The sequence below is a fragment of the Nematostella vectensis genome, chromosome 7 (assembly GCF_932526225.1).
Source record: "Nematostella vectensis chromosome 7, jaNemVect1.1, whole genome shotgun sequence".
Classification (NCBI taxonomy): domain Eukaryota; kingdom Metazoa; phylum Cnidaria; class Anthozoa; order Actiniaria; family Edwardsiidae; genus Nematostella; species Nematostella vectensis.
The window spans coordinates 11,501,093-11,523,916 of record NC_064040.1 but is presented as its reverse complement, the minus strand read 5'-3'; the positions used below and the strand labels follow the sequence as shown (position 1 = coordinate 11,523,916).

Below are 22,824 nucleotides of genomic sequence, written 5' to 3'. Positions count from 1 at the left end.
TAGGAATGATATTTATTTTTGCTTAGAATATAAATTTTGAATTTAGCGCTCAGAGCAATTGTCCTTATATGTTGACTCATTGACGGCTCATTGATAACTGATTGTTCTTGAACCCGGGGGTGGGAGGAGCTTTCCCTTTTATAGCGGAACCTCGTGTTTAAAATATGAACCAAACATGAATATATAAACTTTTTGACTTTATATTCATTTGATTTTAAAATAAAACACTACACTACCTGACACCTGGCTTCGTTTGGTTCCATCACATTATTTCCAATTTTCTTCCAACTCTCCCTGATCAGTTGTCGTCTGGAACAAGGATGATGTCGTTCCTACCTTTTTCCAATGTCTATAAGTCTCGGCATCTTTAAAAATACTGTTGCAAAACATAAAAAGGACAAAATGACCACAAGTGTTCTGCTTTAAACATGTCTAAACAGATGGTTTATGAAAAAATTAGCCCCCTTCACCGCAAAATAAGCTAACCGTTGCTTGTAGTGTGAGGTTTCCCAGGTAAGTCGCGCGGCTGGGTATCAAAATCTGTGTATTGCTCGTTGAATTTCGATATTTTACACACAAATAACAAAATAAGTCGATAGCAATATACCTTAAGCTTCTAAATATAAAATCCGCGGAGATAGAGATAGTTTTCACCGCAAAGGGTGTACCGATGCAGGATCGTGTTCTGTGTTTGTGAAAGATGTCTGCGTAGTCGAGATAGACCTCGATGTTGTGATGGATTTCTTTGTTAAAACAGGCAAAATGAAATTGCAATTCCGTGGAATTGGTACAAGTAATATAAAGAGTAAACCTTAACTGATCTTACGAAGAAAAAGCTTTTTCCAGTAAAAATAGATGATGAACGTACGTATTCGCTATATTCAGTAGAGTTTGTGATTGCTCATGGAAAAGGCTGTAACCAATCAGAGCGCGCCATTCGCCTTTAATATATTTAGTTGCGATTCCATCTCCTCGCACTTCCCTGATAAAACTTATTGTAAAAAAAAGCAAACAGTCGTTAAAACTCGAGTGGTTTTCACTATTTTTACTTGAAAAGTTGTTTGACTAAGGGGAGTTGATCTACTTTAAAAGAATGAAAATTGCTCCATTCAGAAAAGTCCAACCATCACGTTTTAGCAAGGCTCGTATAGGCTGCACGAGTCGCCTTTTCGAGAAGTCGTTTCGCCACAGTATTTTTGTGTGCTTTTTGAGAGTCTTTTGACTCTTTCTATTTTACTTTTTTAACAATTATTCCCTGTCCTACAGCCTTTGTTGTTTTGCTAACTGTCGATAGAGGCTGCAATCTATGACGTAAAGCTCGGCGCTAGGTTAGTTAACCAGTATTTTTTTGTCTCAAACACACTGTTTTTCGATGTTACAATGTTCTCCAAGTTAGTCGTGCTGCTATTGGTGCTAACTGTCTTGTCAATCGATGCTGGAGTCAATTGTGGTAGGTTTTTAAACTCTCTGTTCGTCCTGTCGTCTGGCATCCGTTTGTCTATCTGTCTGTCTGTTTGTATGTAAAAAGAAGTGATAAACCAATGCTTTGGTCCTGCTTGAAAAAATACCCTGTTTCCATGACAGCCAAAAGCCGGAAGCACGGAAAGACCGAGACTTTCCCCATGGCCCATGAGAGGATAAAATACAAAGATGATTGGATGGACTACAAGCCTATCGTAACAGATGTGAACATTGAGAGGGGAGTCCATTGTGGATCCCCTTTTCTTCACTGCAGTGGAGGCCAGACTGCAATAGCAACAACCTCCATTGCGCCGTTGTACACGACTGCGATCCTAATGATATCAAAGACGAGGATTGCGAATGTCATAGTCACTGAGGAACCTGCAAGATGTCAATACAATACTTCTTGTTTAATTTAACAGGATCCAACTGTTTATGGCCATACTTTCGAACACGAAAGCAAATACAAACCAATGACACAGATAACACAGAAGGACTGTCCATATTATTTACACTGCACAATAAAGCGAGAGAATAACTTAAATAAGGCCCGCCGCCATTTTTTGCCCCCCCCCCCTCAATGCCGAGTCATGCCCACACAAAGAATCGCCATTTCCATAGGATAATTCAAGCGGCAAGCAACTGAGAAACTTTCAAAATATCATTGATAAAAGCACATGCAAATAAACCGCTGTATTCTCAATTGTAAACAATAACAAAGGACGAGTTGATCGATTTTCTTTAAATTAGAATCGCGTCACTATTTTTTTTTAGTAACAGCATTTTACTTACTATACCCCCCCGCGGTTTGCCTTCGTTTATTATGCAAACTTGGTTGAAATGATTCTTGTAAATTATCACGTGAAGAAAAAGGTGTCTTATTAATCAGGCAAGCAAGATTTCACTTAGAAATTACTTAGCAGGGTTTAAAATGTCCACTGGTGTAAACCGCTTATGACAACTACTCTTGACAACCACTCATAACATTGACTCGTGACAACTACCCGTGACAACTACCCGTGGCAACTACCCGTGACAACTACCCGTGACAACTACTCGTGACAACTACTCGTGACAACTACTCGTGACAACTACTCGTGACAACTACTCGTGACAACTACTGCTGAATCCACTAGTGCCAACAATTTGTGACCGCCAATGGTGGCAACTATTACGGTCAAGTATCCACAAACGCACTGGCTAGCTCGCCAGCGACGCCGCCATTCAACAAGTTTAGGTTGAAAACAGCTAAAAAAAACTACACAAAAAATTACTTTGCACGTTAATTTTGAGAATTTTGCAAAACAAAATACTACGAGACTTGCACTTCATTGAAAAATAAGGACAACAGCCAACGCTTTCTTGGTTTGCACAGGGCCCAAACTAATCGATCGAGACGATCTAAATGCCAAATTAAACTTCAGATCCAGGGGATTGAAGGTAGAATCATATTGGATAACGTGACAAATGAAGCTAAATGCTCATATTTGGGAAAAGTGAGACTCACAACACTGTACAGCGTTCTAGAGATCAAAAGGTGTATGCGACCTGCGCTGGAATGCGCGTACAGCGGTATACCCTCGTAGAGTAGCTCTACATTAAGCGCCCGCTATCTTCCTGTCAGCAACCACACAATAGGCTGCTTCCCAGACCTCCTTTGACTTCCGTTGTAGACATGTACCCCGCAGTTCTTGCTCGAGTGTATAGATGATGAGTACAGAACCGACAAGCTATGGATAGCAGAAGTACACTAAAACATCACATGCGAAACGATAACGTGCTTCAAGGGCGTTAGGAACAGTGTTCGTTAGACTAAATTCTGGTAATAAACCTCTCATTTACCTCTCATTTGGTTAATATGTGCCTTTTATGCGATGCGTTCACAGTATTTGATTAGAAAACCATGCCAAGTTAATGCGTTTCTTGACGCTTGAGAAGTGTATTTCTTAACCGGTTAACCCATTGACTCCTGGCTATTTTTGGGCTGAATTTACATGCCAAACCATGCCAAGTTAATGCGTTTCTTGACGCTTGAGAAGTGTATTTCTTAACCAGTTAACCCATTGACTCCTGGCTATTTTTGAGCTGAATTTACAAAAAACAGACTGAAAACAGATACGCCCGCAAGAAAAAAGTGAAATTTATCGTCGAAAGCCCATTCACGAACCGTGACTTTTCAGGGGTTGACTAGTACACACATATTTTCCCCTTTTCTCCGTCAGAAAAATTAAATGCCCTGCAAAAATGCGAAAAGCTTGTCATCTCTTAAATTTCATAGCCCACGAAAAATGCTACGCTACAATCAATACACCCCCAAATTTGAACATTTTTCACCCACTCGAAAGATTCCTTCGAGATCCCTGACTACCAAACAAAATGTTCACGAGTATCTTATACTGGGACTTTAAACTGTGAAGCCTATGCATACATATTGGTGTATGTCTAAAGACCGGGCTAAAGAGCTATTATCCAGCGCAATTTAATTTGGCCTCGCCTCTCAAATACGGCGACACACGCGCAACAAAATCCTCCCTCTGTGGTCTCTGCAAGTTATCGATGTAAATCGATATCAATCGATGTCAATCGATGTGATTGAATGACGATCTTAGTGTGACTTTCGATTGGTCATCAATTAGCCAATACAAATCGATACTAATTAAGGGACGTCGGGAAATAGAAGACGGAAAACATTTAATGCCGACAACAAAGCTCAATTTAGATTTGCTTGTCCTTTCTCAAGAAATATGGAATACGTCGACAATTTACTTGGTTATTTGAAGACATTGAAAACTGTCGGGCATTTAGTCCATTGAGGACCTTCCCGACTGTCGGGAATATATAAGCCACTGCGTTTTGTTAGCTCAGAAGTGATTGAAGACTAAAGGGGACGAAGAACGTAGGTCCTAAATCGAATCCTTTTTGTATCGAGCCTGTAAAAAGGCACGGAATAAGATTCTAGGTATCATGAATAAATAATAGATCGATCAGGTTCAACTATAAGCATGCACAATGCGTTATATTGGGCATAATAAGAACGCGCGTTCTAAATGGGCATTTTCCTCATTAAGCAAAGCAAACAAGCAAAAGCCGATTTCTGTTAATTCAAGTTGGTTATTCAATTGACGTTACCAGTTACATAACGCTTTACCGTGTTCAAATTTTCCCTCTTTTAAGATAAATTCTAATGGCAAATTGTGAATTCAGGTGGACTCGGTTTGTAACTCTAATATTGTATTCGGTATTGTTAACGTTGTCCTAGTAAATTGGTAATTCCTACACCCTTTGTCCCGTCATTTGTAGAATATAACGACATAAAACGCTTTTTGCGCGTCGGAGGTCGCTGAAAGGTGACTCAACTAAACGTTATTCATCAGTTATAAAAGAAAGTAATTAATTATTAAGTTAGAAAAATTCATCAATAACTGCTAAATTAATAACACGGCCTTATAACAATGTCATATGATATTATTCAAAAGGCGAATAACGTATCCTTGAGTTTTTTGTTTCAGTTTAGAATTTTCTTTTCTTTTTTTTACACAAAATTACAGAAAACTCAAAAAGAAAACATTTTGAGGAAAATTTGAGGACCTTATCTTATACAATATAACAGGATCGTACAATATAATCATCATGCTGTATTTACTAATTAAAAATGCAATAATAAAACAGTCCACCTGCCCTTTAATATTTTTACAGTGACTTAAACAAATATTTGTGGTTTAGAGTTAGCGTATTAATTTTGAAAACTTCATTTTCCGTCTCAAATCTTGGCAAGAAAATCTACCGCTTTCAGCCATGGCAGACCGTGGCTGGTGTATCAAGTGAGTTGATAATGCTGTAGAGGTTGCTTTACTCTTCTTTGAAATGAAGCGGAGTGTGTCTTCCCTGATTACTTGTGGCGTTCTAATGTTCTTGGCGTTACAACAAGTTATAAAGCTAACTGCTGCAGAAGACAGATACCAATCAAGATTCTTCGTTGTAAAAGAGTCTCAAAAACTATATGTTGGAGCGCAGGGAGTATTAAGAACTGTTTTAGTTGCGGATCGGTTAGCTTGTGTGCTTGAGTGCTTTCATTACGGCGAAACCTGCAAGACAGTCAACTATAAGAAAACGAGTAATGAAGACAGCTCACACATGTGTGAATTGCTTGGAGTCGGCGAGAAAACGAATTTTAGTGCGGTGGCGATCAATGACTTGGATTTCGACATATACGCGATCGAGATAACGGTGAGGTTTTTTTTCTTATTTGAAAGTTATTACGCTGTATATTAATCGTTCATTTATTACACTAATTTTTTTATAAGAACGTCTAATTGTCAGTTAAGGCTGGTCCGTTCTTATTTTTGGAGCATTTTAAGGCTGGATATATTCTTAAACGCGGTTGTATAATTTTAGTGTATAATTTTAGTTTTAGAATATAATACCCAATTAAGTAATTATCAATAGCACAAATAACGTTGTTACTATGAGCACAATTTGATTCTGCGTTTTAGAACGCATCAGGACTAAAAAAGACAATATTTTCTGCTATTTGAGCCTCGGCGTGTTCTTAGCATGTTCTTAAAATTTTGTAAAATCTCAGGCTGGACGTTCTTATAAAAATGTTCTTATATAAAATGGTGTGTACTTATGGTGTATACTATTCTATGCTAAATTGAGAGTCTCCCTTTTTCAACAACTTAAAAAGATAGCATAAACTATATTCCTAATATACAAACTCAGTAACATTACTATTAGTCAATATAAGTAGCCATCTTTTTTTATTGAGCTGTCTAGTCCAAACACGTATCCGCGAATTCTTAGCACCTTTGGAATGAGCGCTCATAATCAATTAGACGGCTTTATTTAGTGCTTCGATTCAAGATGTGGATTCGCTGGATTTAATAAAAGATGCTTCTCTACCTTCTCTAGAATCTGTGTTACCATAAGCCTTGTCTGAATGGAGCAATCTGCCAGAAGACAGATGAATATGCATACCGCTGCACTTGCCCTAAAGGGTACATTGGGAAGTTATGTGAGAAAGGTATGCGTAATGCGCTAAAGTTAATTCGATCTAGTTGATAAAGTAGCTCCTCTTTGCAAATAAATTAAAAGGGTCAGCTTCGAGCAATCAGTTATCACCACAGCATCAAAATAATTTGTGCTCAATTTTCATTTTTTTTGTTGCAATCAAGTCACAACCCTGCTTACAATAATGCATTTGATTGATGCTGTTAAAAACTTTTCACACCTCGCAGCCGTATTAACATTTTCTAGACTCACGAGGGTATTGTCATGCGACTAATATATAAGGTCAGCATTTCTATAACATCAAACCACTTGCAACACCGTCCCGACTTTGAGTTAAGAGGAAATGCTGGGTATAAAATCAATTATATTTTCACTAATAGCACCTCGGCCTCATAAGATACACAGCTTATTGGCGCAAGCTGCCCCTTTTGCTACCTAAACCATTTACTTCCTTGACACTCGATGTTCAATCAGTGTTCATAATAAAATTTTTAACGTCATGAAATGAGAATATTTGAAACTTATCATTATTTTTTTTCACAGATTGTGCCGTCGCGTTAGGGGTGGAAAGTGGATACATTCTCAACTCACAAATAACAGCCTCTACAATTTGGGGAGTTTACCATGAACCATGGCGAGCGCGCTTGAACAATCCCATGATCCTTGGCGGCAGTGTTGGCTCCTGGTCAGCAAGTATCAATGTTATTGATCAATGGCTGCAAGTCGATCTTGGCTCAGAGAAGACAATCACAAAAGTTGCGACTCAAGGTAGACCGAATTTCGCTGGTTACCAGTGGGTGACGCGCTATGTGATACAGTACAGTCTGGACCAAGCTACCTGGTCATTCTGCTCCGAAGGAGGGGCTATTAAGGTGAGTGCAAGTTAAATAAAACGTTTTCAGAGGCTCACGATATTCTATAGAAATTTATGCGTTTAACCTTCAAGGGCGGATCTGTGGGCCGAGCGGGCCCAGGCCCCACTATTTTCAGGCATTTGGCTTCAACATAACAACCAAAAGAAGGAAATCTAGGGAAGAACAATTATGCAGCCGGCCCCAACTTGAACTTCTGGATCCGCCCCTGACCTTTGAGATATCATTGCAATTACCTTCTCTAACATATCAAGAAAATTTAGCCAAAATTGTCGTTTTTCCCAGACGCGGTCACTTCCATATAAGGAAAGTAATATATTTCTTATTTGGAAAACCTGCACGATTCTTTTCATTTTTAAGGCTGCCGTACCGCAGGTGCTTCGCAAACTTTATGAATTGTAGTCAGAGAAAAACAGTGACTGTGACCATTTTTAGCGAATGGAGAAAGCCTCTGAAAAGAAACTAAAATTCATCGATACCAGACCCCTAAAACGACAACGGTTTCTTCATAAGGAGAAAAAGAACGTTATGTGCGGGCTGATTTGATATTATTAAGCTGTTTCTCCGGGAAAATCTTCAATAACAACGTTGTGATATTTTAAACTTCAGGAATTTCAAGGAAACACGGACCAATCCACCGCTGTGGGCCATTATCTTCCGTCTCCTGTCAGTGCAAGATATGTCCGATTTGTTGTCAAGGCGTGGCACAACCATATCTCGATGAGAGTGGAGCTCTATGGGTGTACCTAACCGACCGGCTGGCCGACCAGCCAAGAATTCACCAAAGCGTACAAATACTTTATTAATCGTCACTTAACGGGTTTTCTGGATTAATTTACATCTGTAAGGTTAACGAATGTAAACCCTACTATAATAATCATGTACAATGATGGAATTTAAAAAGTAATGATGTACTACTATTCTCATATACTATAATATACTACTAAATATACTACTAATGATAATAATTACGGTATTAAAATCAATCTAATCATTATATCTATGTACTAGCGATTTCTGGCTTTTCCCTTATTCTGAACATTGTCCCAGAATTTCTAGTTTGCGGATAGAGACTGTTCAATGCTTGATAGGCGACTCAGAGGAAGGATGATATTATCTCTATTTCTAGTGTTATGACTATGTAATGTGGAGCGGCTTCCTTCAAGAGGACTTAGGTTTCAGGTTTGTTAGTCCATTTATAGATCATTGTGACTATCAAGTATACGAGGTAATTTTCAATAAGGGTCATCCAAGGTCATTTAAAACAGGCGATATGTGGTCAAAGTTCCTAGTGTATACGGGTAGAAATATTCTGCATTTGTTAAAGCTTTCGGACATTTTCCCCCGAGATCAATAAAGACATGTTCTTTTATTCAACAACGGTGCACTTTCCGCTGCTATGTGGTTCAGCCTAACAGTACATGCTTCTCCTTAGTGCACGGTCAGTCAACTATTTAATTCCAAATGAAACGAACGATCACGTGCCGTCTGATAAATCAGGCTATATGCAAGTATTATATACATCAAACAAAATATGAGCCCGTCGTATCAATGGGTTCCCAGATTTATAAATGAATTACCATGCAAATCAATAAAAAAATATCTGCTACTCTGCAAATTCCCGTGAAAGGCGGTTTGAAACCGTTTCCCACCGTTTTTTTTTTCTGTTTTCTGTTATGGATCTGAAAATGTGTAAACATTCCTTTTTTGATTGCCCATCTTTTGATGTTCCTCGTCGTTCTCTCCTTTCATCCGCTGCAAATGTAATTGGTGATAACTGGTCAAAACTCTAAAAAAAAGGAAAATTGAATCATTAAATGGCTTACCTGATATAGATTTTAATGATAATGATAGACTATCCCTTGTTGTACCGGCATTTACGTCCTCTTCCTGGTGTTTCTCTCAGTATAATACGTATGTCTTGTAACTACTCTACTCAGAACTATTGTAAGGTATTGTAACAAGAACTGCCAAGATAAGTCGCTGGTTTTGAGGTGGTTGTCAAATATTGGTTAATGAAAAACATTGGCAGATGCATGAGGCAGATAAAGTGCTCTAATTGAATATTTCTAACTTAAATGCTTCATTTTAATTTCTTATTTTTTCGGATTATTATTTTTGGAAAGGTTAAAACCATTCAAACTCAGGGCAATCCTTTTGGTCAACGGAAAGTTTTCAACTCCCCCCCCCCTCCAAACACACACACTCATATACCCCCACCCCCATCTAATCAAGAAAAATTTTCAAAGCAGACATGGTTCCCATTTCACTCAAATTATTTTAATAACTTGAGGCAAGTCTCGAACATTATCAAAAACACCTCTTCTACGAAATGTGGTTGTCTTATTAACTTTAAAGTAGATTGAAGCAAAACTCAAAGCCGCGATTGAAGACCACTCAAATAATGTCAACATAGCAAGTGTTTGAAAGGCCGCAACGGCTATCATGAGCAGGCAGCCCGGTGGTAAAAAAATATGGCTAGCCTTTCTAAGCTGAGAGTATAGAAAAAAAGGATTACCTCCGGTTTATGAAATAAATCCTACATTTATGAAAAATCCTTCAAATGAATTATTTTCAAATCATTAATTAAAGCTTAAAAGAACTAAACTTAGATAATATATCTTTTTAATAGTATGATGTTCACCTGTTTTACTTCAATTATTACTTTCTGGATGCGAAAAACCATCTACCATTTCCGAACACTATGAGATCTCTTGTTCAGCCAAAACTTTTACAAACAAAATTTCAATCAGAGACATTCCAATTGTTATGCAAAAATAATTAAATAGTTAAAACCGCCAAGAGGAAAAGCATTTTGTTTTCCTCCTCTACCACGATGAGAGCTACGTTTCCTGTTATTACTTATACAGTTCTCTTGCTCTTTGTGCCATCGGACACCCTTCAGCTTACATCAGCCGATGACACATCTCATTCAACGTTCTTTCACGGAACAGAGTCTTACAAGCTTTATGTTGGAGGGCATTGGATCCTAAAGACGGTTAAAGTCACAGATAATTTTGCTTGTGTTTTCGAGTGTGTCCGTTTCGGTGAAACCTGCCAAACTGTCAACTATAATAAAAAAAGTCATGGAGATGGGCTGCTGAAAGGGGTTGCACAGGCGAGCCTTAACAGGCTTGTTAAGGAGTTGGATTTCGATGTTTACACAAAAGAAATAAAGGTCAGGTTTCCTGACATATTATCCTGACATGACATTTCAGACATTACCGTAACAAATTTACTTACTTTTCTGGTTATTTTTGCTTTTAAAAGAGCTTAGTCATATGCTGATGAAATTGTCCATTTCCTTTGAACACCCATAACACATAATTGAACACCTTTCTCCTTCCACCCATGAACATAGCAAATCCACAGTTATATATGTCTTTGGGGGGGGGGGGGGGGGGGTTAAAGTGTGGTTAAAATAATAAAAAAGTTTCTTGGACCAAATGTTTTGTTTCATATTTCCATAAATTTTAACTAATATTCAAAATCTTGATTTCTTCATTTTGATTCCTTAGAATTGTAATCACAAGCCCTGCTTGAACGGCGGAACCTGCCAGCAGACAGATGAAGGCGCTTTCCGATGCACTTGTTCCCCAGAGTTTAATGGAAAACACTGTGGGAGAGGTGAATAATTCAAATTGAATAGCTCTATCATTATTAAATGATATACGGATCAAAACGCTCGCAACAGGCAAATATACAATGGAAGCAATGAAAGGAGCGGTTTCCGATATGGTTGGTCATCAAAACTAATATTATGCTGCAGCCAATTTAAATTCGCAGTGGCTATATGCCCGACAGTCGGAAAAGGTCCTGGACTAAATGCCCGTTAGTTTTTAATTTATTCACATAACTATAATTGTCGACCTAGTAAGTTCAAAATATTCTATAATTGTTTAGAAAGAGCAAGCGATTCTGAATTGAGCTTTGTTGTCGGTATTGAATGGTTTTCGTTGTCTATGTACACTATGAAATCGTAATTTTAATGACAGGAATTTTCTACATGCTGACAAATGTCTATAAATAAATGTCGACAGTTCTCAATTTACGACACTATCACGATAAATTTACGACCTAGTGAGTTCAAAGTATATGTATATTTGTTGGAAAAGGGTTGTTGGAAAAGGGCAAGCGAATCTGAATTGAGCTATATTATCGGAATTGAACGTTTTTCCTTTACGTTATCAAAGTAAAAATTGAGTTTCATCTGCTATAACTCTCTGAAAAGGTCTAGACTTCATATCGGAATCAAACAGCTGGGGCAATCGGAAAAAAAAATACACTCTTTCTTTATAAGTACGTCTAATTTTCAGTTGTGGCTTGGCCGTTCTTATTTTTGGAGCATTTTAAGACAATGTTCTTAACGATGTTCTTAAATCTTAGTGCTCATAAAATATAGTACCCAATGAATTATTAGGAGCAGAATTACACAAATGATCAATAGCAATATAAAATTTAAGGTTGATACCAATGAAAAACACAAAAGACTAAAAGGGAAAATATTCTGCTATCTGAGCCTCGGATGTTATTAGCATGTTATTAAAATTGGGTGAAATCTCTGGCTGGACGTTCTTATAAAAAAAAAAAGTTATAATAAAAGAATCCAGCCCAGTCTCATACCAATCGCCGATGGCCGGGTTCGTCTTACCTAAGCGACTTCTCATACTGACTAATAAAAAAATCAGAGTCATGTTACCATGAAGAAGCTTCTCACACTTCTCCGTTAAGCACCTCCCTTCCCCTTGTTTCTCCCACTCTCTCCATTCCTTTGTCCAGCTCATTCCTTTGTTCCTCCACATGCTCCTCCGAATCCTTTGTTCTTTTCATTCCTTTGTTCCTCCGGGGTTACCAAGGCGACTGGTAGAGGAGGAGTTCCTCCGCAAAAGCAAGTAACTCAACAAATTCGGGGCTTATTCCATGCATGCTATACTACTAATATCCCTTGTTGGTTTCATCTTCTTTACCGCTTAGGCACACGTAAAGTAAGATGAAACTTGTAACTTCCTTTCTCCCCTTTATCGTGAGTTTGTCTGTGTATTTTTGAGAGAGGAAGGAGGCACTTGGAATCAATTGAGATCTGACTTATCATCTGTTTTTTCCCCTAGCAATAACCTATACGCACCTTGGATGCTACGTAGATAATACCGATCGTGCCATTAAGGGATTTGAGGAAAGTCCAGCTACACTGCAATATTGCTATCAGCAGGCTGTGAGTCATGGGTACAGAGCATTCGCAATGCAGTATGGCGATGAGTGCTATACGGGCGCAGACGCACATAATACCTATTCCAAGTATGGTAGCGGTTCAGGTTGTGGGGGTGGTACCGGGGGATTCTGGAGAAACGATGTTTACCAAATAAACTACTAAATGAAAATCTTTGTTGCACAGATTGCTCATACCAAATCAAATTACACTCAAATAATTTAAATTGGATATGTAAAATTATCCACATCGAAAAAGTAAGAACGAAGCATTTTCTCACTAATTTTTGCTGTTGTTGTTGTTACCTGAATTTATGTCAATCTTTTTTTCTTCAGCCATGGATCCTCAATTTGGCTCGTAAAACGTATATGGGCAATTCCAAAGTGGGCATTCTAATATATATAAAGATTAATGTACTGCTCATAGAACGTGGCAGATAATATAATGCCATTATATAAATTCCATAATCAATGAGTTAACACCTCCATTACTATAACGTCCCTATCCGCCTAGAAAATATAGGCCCAGCCCCAAAACGTCAGAAATGCATACTAAACATAACCAGAGTCGGATACACAAGTATTCATCCAAGGCGTAGACGACCTTCAAAAGCGCATCAAAGCAATGTAACAGAAATGATTCCATTGTCAAAATATGGAATTTTGAACATCAAAATAAATTTTATGGCCGAAATGTAGAGTATATTTCACTTCCGGTGACGTCATCACGAGATAGGGTGCACATTGGGCAATCCCTAGACCCCCTCTTGGCTTTCGCAAGAGTCAGTTGGCGCCTTTTCATCAAACCAACTTCAAGTCAGTTCTTTACCTTTCTTATTTATTCACCTATATGTTTCTATTTTTAAACTCATATTTATGCTGACACATCTTTCTAATGGCTAACATTGATTCTTTCATGTTCCTCGATTGGAATTCTTCAACCGTTGAGGCAATTAGAGGTAATTTGTGCGCCGTTCTCACTTCACGGCTTGCAGCTCTTTCAATTGTGTATTTTATTACAAATTTCCCGTTGTTTTATGGCCATTTTCGGTCTTTTCTTTTGCTGCCTTTGCCAGTTGGCTACTCTGATTATATTTTTTATTCTGTCGTTATTTGACAGCTTTCCTATTGAATTTCTTCGTTGATTCCGAAGCAGTCGGTTTTCTGAATGATTTCGCCCTATGGATTCCAATTGTTGTTTTTCTTTCTAAATTTCTTGCAGTCTTAGCAAACATATTTAAATCAAAAGTATAGTTCCCTGGCATTCTTTTGTATGATGGCTTCGCGACGACCTTGCCGCAAACTTTGATTCACGAGCGAGCAAGGATTTTCGGCTTCATGGCTGTTCAGTAAGGCTGTTTGGTGTAGGTGACAGTACGGTCAAATCACACAAAGAACGCGACTGGGCGACAATATCTCGCTATGATCCCGACATTTATGATCTTAGAACTCGGGACGAATGATCTTCAAAAAAAAAAAAAACAAGCCGGAGATCGTCGGTTCTGGAACTGGTCCACGACATCATGCGGAGTTTTGCGGTCAAGGTCGTGTGCGTGTGCACAGTAATCCCACGGAAGGACGGTGTGTATAACAACAAACGAAATCAGGGTCCTCAACCGGTATCTTGAGGTGGTTTTGGGGGACCTGGAAAATGTCATGGTGTGGAAACACCGAGGTCTCCACGAGGTCTCCACGGCCAAGATATTTTGCTGCCTGATGGAGTTCACATGAACTCAGAGGGACAATATAAACTTTACCGTAGTTATAGAGGCGCTATCTTGAGCGCGCTTCAACTTTTTGAGTCCTGTTAGCACAGTGTTTGGTTCGATCGGGGACGATATTTATTTTCGTCTATGTCATTTACATAGCCAATATTCTCCATCTTTGACTACTGTGTCGCATAGGATGAATGAATTTATTGGATTAACTACTTTGAGGCCATAAATAAACTTTGATTTCTGACCAATTCGTAATTAAAAGCTTAAACTCAGAAACATTTCTTAAGACACACAAGTCAGAACTACGAATAAAGAAAACATGACAGAGAGGCGGCCCCATAATCATAACAGTTTTTTTAAGTCTCTTTGCCCCAAAGCCAAACAAAACTTTCCCAGCTCCAAGGAACCCAGAATAAGCCTGAAAACACTTGCTAAATATGGTTGGGTAGCAAAGATATTCAACATTGGAAAGTATGAGGCCATTCAATAGAAGATTTCTTTTCTCACTCGGTTGAGATTTCGTGCGCACGCAGTGTTCACGGAAGGACTCCGTGAGCACGGAAATAAATTCCGTGAGCACGTAAAAAATTTCGTGGTCACGGAAAGAAATTCCGTGAGCACAGAAAGAAATTAATTACAAATCCCTCCTACCAACCCCGACACATTTATTTGGCCTCAAACCATCAAGTATCAGAACACTGTTACGTCACATATAATTTTTTATATGGAAAACTTATACAATAAGGCTAGAGTTTTGTAAAAGCTACATGTTGACGAAACGACGCTACTTGCAAGAAATGAATCAACGATAACACCACTTTGCTAAACTGACTTCTCCTATAGCTCAGATAGTACGGATATCTAAGGACATATGCCATAACTGTGTGTTCTTTATTATTCACGAGTATTCTGTGCAGAGTGCTGATTTGATAGATAAAAATCTAAAGAAACTGAAGTTATCTAGTGTCATTCTATCAGGCATTATATTGCATTATGGATTAAGTGGATTACTTTTCATTGATTATTTTTAAACATATTTTTTTCTATTTCAAATTAATAAAATATTGAAGAAAAATGATTAATGATTCAATTCGATTTTTTAAGAATTTCTAAATTCTCAAACGGAAATATCTTGTTTTTGAGATATAAAAATCTAAATAAACTCAAGTTATCTAGTGTGATTCTGTCAGGCATTATATTGCATTATGGATTAAGTGGATTACTTTTCATTGATCATTTTAAAACATATTTTTTCTATTTCGAATTAACAAAATATTGAAGAAAAATTATTAATGATTAAGTTCGATTTTTTAAGAATTTCTAAATTCTCAAACGGAAATATCTTGTTTTTTTTTCTCTTGTTAGTTTTGAATAGCACGCTGTTACACCTGTCCTGCTTTAATTATCAATTTGTAAGTGTAAAAAATATAATTTCCTATTACTGAACACTATGAAATCTCTTGTTTAACCAAAGCTGTTCCTAACAAAACTTTCAAGCAGAGACTTATTGTTATGTAAAAATATAGTTCAACTGTTAAAACCGCCAAAAGGAAAAGCATTTTTAGTCTTCCTCCTCTACCACGATGAGAGCTACGTCTCCTGTTATTACTTATACCGTTCTCTTGCTCTTTGTGCCATCGGACATCCTGCAGCTTACATCAGGCGATGACACATCTCATTCAACGTTCTTTTACCCAACAGAGTCTCACAAGCTCTATGTTGGAGGGCAGGGGATCCTAAAGACGGTTCAAGTCACAGATAATTTTGCTTGTGTTTTCGAGTGTGTCCGTTTCGGTGAAACCTGCCAAACCGTCAACTATAATAAAAAGAGTCATGGAGATGGGCTGCACATTTGTGAGTTGCTGAATGGGGTTGCACAGGCGAGCCTTAACAGGCTTGTGATGGACTTGGATTTCGATGTTTACACGAAAGAGGTCAGTTTTTTGTCGTTTCCTTTAGCATTTTCAGTTATACTTAGTTTCTTATAAGATTTTTGAACTTTTGAAGTACAGTGATCACGCGCCTAGCTTGGTCTTGAGAACTGTTCTTGTCCAGAATTTCGTCTTATAGATGAAACAATCCCCCAGCATTTTTTATCAAGGACACCCTTCTTCTTCTACTCATGAACGTAGCAAATCATCATTATTTGTAGGGAAAAATACAATAACTTATTCATTCAGGTTTTTTGGGGGTAGGGTGGCGTTGAAGTAATAAAGATGACAAGGGAGTTGCTTGGATTAAATATTTTTTTTTCTATTTTCACAAAATCTAACCAAGATTCAAAATATTGATTTCGTCATTTTAATTTCTTAGAATTGTAATCTCTGTTTAAATGGTGGAACCTGCCAAAAGACAGATGAAGACGCTTTTCGCTGCACTTGTCCCCCAGAGTTTATTGGAAAACACTGTGAGAGAGGTGAATAAATCAAATTAAACTTAGCCTATTTATTAGTAAATGTTATACGGATCAAAACGTCCGCAACATGCAGAAATACAATGGGAAATAAATGAGGAAAGCAGTAGTTTGCGGTATGTTCTCTTTAATAGAGAACTCTTCTGCTGCAGCCAATTTCAATGTGATAAACCGTTGTCCAGTTTTCCAGAAAAGGCCATGTCCTTATTCTTTTATTAAATTGTGAACAGGTTGTGCCGTCGCTTTAGGGATGGAGAGTGGACACATCCTTAACTCACAAATCACCGCCTCCTCCACATATGGGCGTGACCACGAGCCATGGCAAGCGCGCCTCAACAATAAAAACGGTACTGGCTCTTGGTCAACATACAATATAAATTATAATGATCAGTGGTTACAAGTTGACCTTGCCTCAGAGAAGACCATCACCAAAGTTGCGACTCAAGGGAGACCAAATGGCTATACACAGTGGGTAACACGCTATGAGATAAAGTACAGTCTGGATAAAGAAACGTGGTCATTCTGCTCCGAAAGAGGTGCTATTAAGGTGAGCACAATCTGCAAAGTCTAAATATGATATTCTACATTCACTTTACAATTTCGAATTAAACCAAAGCCCCCGTGTTTTTATCTTTATTTTTAGGAGTTCCAGGGAAACACGGATCGAACTACTGCGGTGTTCAACTATCTTCCAGAGCCTGTCCGAGCAAGATATGTCCGATTTGTCATTAAGGCGTGGAACGATTATATCTCGATGAGAGTGGAGCTCTATGGGTGTGATAACTGACCGAAAGACCAGCATCGATCAGTGACATAGTGTTTATGTCTTCACCATTTAAACTTTCCATCATTAAGAACTTTTGAGACACCTCACTCATACCAAATAATTTAATAATTATAAATACCTTATCCAATTCCGTTTAACATGTTTTAAGGATTATATTCCCTGTACATAATTTCTTTTTATCTTTGCCAGAAAGTTATAGATAACTGATAACAGAAACTAAGTTATTAAAAGCATAAAATTTATTCGAGTTCAATTTGAAAATAATTTTAACCAGTTAATTTTGTAAAGTTTAGGTTAGATATAGGGCGAATGCACTTTGAACTTTTGGCAAGCACTCCATATAGATCACTTTTTATTGATTGGACAAGCTCAAATTCGAATAAAAGTTTGTAAATACAAGAGCTTGCTTTGCTAAAGAATTAAACTAATATGGAGACCGCAATTTTTTTCATACATGCAAAGCAAGGCATCCAAACACAAGGTTTCTAGATGTAAACTCGAGTAAACTATTGTTCTATATATAAACATTTATTGATTATTGATTTTGTCGTTTTACCGTTAAAAAAGTTTTTTTTCTTTTTGCCGGTGGTCCACATTAATTCATGTAGACTTACAGTATGTGGGTTTAATAAAACTGTATATCAAACAAGGTGATAAAGTGAGCACATCAGTTGTTATGTACCGCAGATGCCAAAGTTTAATATGCTGAGCACTTTCAAGATTCCTACGTAAATATTTTCCTTGACTCGTTTTTCAATCATGGACAAGACAATCAATACTACTATCCTTTGTTTAATGTCCTTCTAAGTCCGTAGGGCCGTAGCAGGGGGTTGGGTACTAGGGGCATGTATACAAAATATATCCTACGCTTTCTTTTCCCATGACTTGTTTTTCAATCCTGGACACCAATCTCTGTGTTATTCTAACCTTACTCATACGACTACCCCTATTTTCGTTGTTTTAAGAAATCAAACGAAATGATTCAACACAACTTCACTCAACTGTCCTCTAAACACAAATACTATTGGAGGGAAGGGGGGGCACGATACAGGAAGATTAAGAGACACAAAAAACATTTGGAGGCAGAGACACGCCCATAAAGATCATCTCCTAATAAAAAAAAATTGGAGTCACGTGCCCTTAGTACCCAACCCCCTGCTACGACCCGGTACGGACTTAGAAGGACACGACATCTGCTTCAATTTGAACCCTTTTTATTCATAAGTACTCTGTTAGGAGTACTGAGTTGGCTTATAAAGATCTGAAGATATTGGCATTCAGTAATCTAATCCCACTCGAAACAGGCAATATGATATTTCAAAGATTCAAGATGGGTAACTTTCACAATCACTTAATATTGAAATTCGCAAAAATACAATAGCAAAGCTCCAGCTGTTCCATGTTTCTAACTTTAGAACAAATAATTTCCATAAGTTTGCGCAAGGGACCTAGATTTTATACGATTTGTTGTCGCCTGATATCCGTTCATTCAGTACAGTTATTTTACTACAAGTTAAAGACTTATCTCATTAATTATATTTTTCTCCTGAATATGTGCTCGTCTTGCTTGCTTGTTTTATTTTTATATAAATTGTGAATACATTTCTGTAAGCTCACCAGATTATTTTTGACCGTCCCTAACAAGCTATATGTATTTTTCAAGGCACTGCTGATTCATGTGTGTAAAATTCTGAATGGCGACCACTGTAAGTTAGATGTGATGATAATTATTTGTTTCATGACCTTTATAGCTGTTTGGAAACACATTTTCAGCAAAAAAAGAAATTTTCTGAAACTTCCCTAAGCTTAGTTTGAATTGCATCAGGTGTTTACACTTTTTGGTTTTTCAATAATTGACTAACCAAATATATTCCTGAACAAATACTTGTTATTATTACATAACACTTTCGACACTTTATTTTCGTAGAATGCCTTACGATTAATTATATGGCTTTATATAAAAAATACTTATATATATATATATAAAACAAATCCGGACGCGAAGAAGTGGAGCGAGCGGGAAATTCTTCCGAGTCTTTTTTTATCGAAAATGGCGGCAAAATATGTGGAGGAAACGACGCTACTTGCAAGAAATGAATCAACGATAACACCACTTTGCTAAACTGATTTCTCCTATAACTCAGATAGTACGGATATCTAAGGACATATGTCATAACTGTGGGTTCTTTATTTTTCACGAGTATTCTGTGCAGAGTGCTGATTTGATATATAAAAATCTAAAGAAACTGAAGTTATCTAGTGTCATTCTATCAGGCATAATATTGCATTATGGATTAAGTGGATTACTTTTCCTTGATCATTTTAAACATATTTTTTTCTATTTCAAATTCACAAAATATTAAAGAAATATGATTAATGATTAAGTTCGATTTTTTAAGAATTTCTAAATTCTCAAACCGAAATATCTTGTTTTTTCTCTTGTTAGTTTTAAATAGCATGCGGTTACACCTGTCCTGCCTTGATTATCAATTTGTAAGTGTAAAAAATATAATGTCCTATTACTGAACACTATGAGATCTCTTGTTTAACCAAAACTGTTCCTAACAAAACTTTCAAGCAAAGACTTATTGTTATGTAAAAATATAGTTCAACTGTTAAAACCGCCAAAAGGAAAAGCATTTTTAGTCTTCTTCCTCTACCCCGATGAGAGCTACGTCTCCTGTTATTACTTATACCGTTCTCTTGCTCTTTGGCGATGACACATCTCATTCTAGGTTCTTTTACCCAACAGAGTCTCACAAGCTTTATGTTGGAGGGCAGGGGATCCTAAAGACGGTTCAAGTCACAGATAATTTTGCTTGTGTTTTCGAGTGTGTCCGTTTCGGTGAAACCTGCCAAACTGTCAACTATAATAAAAAAAGTCATGGAGATGGGCTGCACATTTGTGAGTTGCTGAATGGGGTTGCACAGGCGAGCCTTAACAGGCTTGTTAAGGAGTTGGATTTCGATGTTTACACGAAAGAGGTCAGTTTTTTTTTTGTTTCCTTTGGCATTTTCAGTTATAATTAGTATCTTGTTTCTTATAAGATTTTTGAAATCTTGAAGAACAGTGATCACGCGCCTAGCTTGGTCTTGAGAACTGATCTTGTCCAGCATTACGTCTTATAGATGAAACGGATCAGTTCACCGTCCTGGGCCATCGGGAAGGATTTTAAAAATCGTGAAGGATTTCCAAAATAGTGAAGGATTTTTAAAATCGTAAAATCGTGAACGATTTCGAAATCGCGAAGGATTTCCAAAATCGTGAACGATTTCGAAATCGTGAAGGATTTCCAAAATCGTGAAGGATTTTTAAAATCGTGAACGATTTCGAAATCGTGAAGGATTTTTTGAATCGTTCACGATGGCCCAGGACGGTGAACTGATCCGATGAAACAATCCACAAGCGTTTTTTTAATTAAGGACACCCTTCTTCTACTCATGAACGTAGCAAATCATCATTATTTGTAGGGAAAAAATAATATAACTTATTCGTTTAGGTTTTTTTGGGGAAGGGTGGGGTTGAAGTAATAAAGATGACAAGGGGGTTGTTTGGATCAAATATTTTTTTTATATTTCCACAAAATCTAACCAAGATTCAAAATCTTGATTTCTTTATTTTAATTTCTTAGAATTGTAATCACAAGCCCTGTTTAAATGGTGGAACCTGCCAAAAGACAAATTAAGACGCTTTCCGATGCACTTGTCCCCCAGAGTTTATTGGAAAACACTGTGAGAGAGGTGAATAATTCAAATTAAACTTTGCCTTTTCATTAGTAAATGATATACGGATCAAAACGCCCGCAACATGCAGAAATACAATGGGAAATAAATGAGGAAAGCAGTAGTTTGGGTATGTTCTCTTTAATAGAGAACTCTTCTGCTGCAGCGAATTTCAATTTGATAAACCCTTTTACAGTTTTCCAGAAAAGGCCATGTCCTTATTATTTGATTAAATTGTGAACAGGTTGTGCCGTCGCTTTAGGGATGGAGAGTGGACACATCCTTAACTCACAAATCACCGCCTTCTCCACATATGGGCGTGACCACGAGCCATGGCAAGCTCGCCTCAATAATAAAGACGGTACTGGCTCTTGGTCAACATACAATATAAATTATAATGATCAGTGGTTACAAGTTGACCTTGCCTCAGAGAAGACCATCACCAAAGTTGCGACTCAAGGGAGACCAAATGACTATACACAGTGGGTAACACGCTATGAGATACGGTACAGTCTGGATAAAGAAACGTGGTCATTCTGCTCCGAAAGAGGTGCTATTAAGGTGAGCACAATCTGCAAAGTCTAAATATGATATTCTACATTCACTTTACAATTTCGAATTAAACCAAAGCCCCCGTGTTTTTATCTTTATTTTTAGGAGTTCCAGGGAAACACGGATCGAACTACTGCGGTGTTCAACTATCTTCCAGAGCCTGTCCGAGCAATGTCCGATTTGTCGTCAAGGCGTGGAACGATTATATCTCGATGAGAGTGGAGCTCTACGGGTGTGATAACTGACCGAAAGACCAGCATCGATCAGTGACATAGTGTTTATGCCTTCACCATTCAAACTTTCCATCATTAAGAACTTTTGAGACACCTCACTCATACCAAAATATTTAATAATTATAAATACCTTATCCAATTCCGTTTAACATGTTTTAAGGATTATATTCCCTGTACATAATTTCTTTTTATCTTTGCCAGAAAGTTATAGATAACTGATAACAGAAACTAAGTTATTAAAAGCATAAAATTTATTCGAGTTCAATTTGAAAATAATTTTAACCAGTTAATTTTGTATAGTTTAGGTTAGATATAGGGCGAATGCAATTTGAACTTTTGGCAAGCACTCCATATAGATCACTTTTTATTGATTGGACTAGCTCAAATTCGAATAAAAGTTTGTAAATACAAGAGCTTGCTTTGCTATAGAATTAAACTAATATGGAGACCGCAATTTTTTTCATACATGCAAAGCAAGGCATCCAAACACAAGGTTTCTAGATGTAAACTCGAGTAAACTATTGTTCTATATATAAACATTTATTGATTATTGATTTTGTCGTTTTACCGTTAAAAATGTTTTTTTTCTTTTTGCCGGTGGTCCACATTAATTCATGTAGACTTACAGTATGTGGGTTTAATAAAACTGTATATCAAACAAGGTGATAAAGTGAGCAAATCAGTTGTTATGTACCGCAGATGCCAAAGTTCAATATGCTGAGCACTTTCAAGATTCCTACGTAAATATTTTCCTTGACTCGTTTTTCAATCCTGGACAAGACAATCAATACTACTATCCTTTGTTTAATGTCCTTCTAAGTCCGTAGGGCCGTAGCAGGGGGTTGGTACT

General features: G+C 37.4%; 2 protein-coding genes, 1 long non-coding RNA gene and 1 other non-coding gene across 4 annotated transcripts; all 4 read left to right on the top strand.

Annotated features, from left to right (window-relative positions):
- The first annotated feature begins 5,148 nt into the window (after nucleotides 1–5,148).
- Nucleotides 5,149–8,340, top strand: LOC5504958 (lactadherin). The gene is made up of 4 exons (XM_001625777.3): nucleotides 5,149–5,688; nucleotides 6,373–6,484; nucleotides 7,015–7,343; nucleotides 7,953–8,340. The coding sequence occupies exons 1-4, from the start codon at nucleotides 5,326–5,328 to the stop codon at nucleotides 8,091–8,093; spliced, it is 945 nt and encodes a 314-aa protein (XP_001625827.3). The 5' UTR covers nucleotides 5,149–5,325; the 3' UTR covers nucleotides 8,094–8,340.
- A 2,525-nt stretch (nucleotides 8,341–10,865) lies between these two features.
- Nucleotides 10,866–13,242, top strand: LOC116612542. The gene is made up of 2 exons (XR_004293958.2): nucleotides 10,866–10,970; nucleotides 12,452–13,242. It is a non-coding gene; the product is annotated as an uncharacterized LOC116612542 (long non-coding RNA).
- Nucleotides 13,243–15,849: 2,607 nt separating this feature from the next.
- Nucleotides 15,850–18,120, top strand: LOC5504965 (EGF-like repeat and discoidin I-like domain-containing protein 3). Its single transcript, XM_032373339.2, has 4 exons — nucleotides 15,850–16,200; nucleotides 16,580–16,682; nucleotides 16,910–17,226; nucleotides 17,323–18,120. Exons 1-4 carry the CDS (start codon nucleotides 15,850–15,852, stop codon nucleotides 17,464–17,466), a joined length of 915 nt encoding a protein of 304 aa, XP_032229230.2. The 3' UTR covers nucleotides 17,467–18,120.
- A 2,104-nt stretch (nucleotides 18,121–20,224) lies between these two features.
- Nucleotides 20,225–21,464, top strand: LOC5499581. Its single transcript, XR_007312159.1, has 3 exons — nucleotides 20,225–20,451; nucleotides 21,099–21,207; nucleotides 21,434–21,464. It is a non-coding gene; the product is annotated as an uncharacterized LOC5499581 (transcript).
- The last annotated feature ends 1,360 nt before the right edge of the window (nucleotides 21,465–22,824 follow it).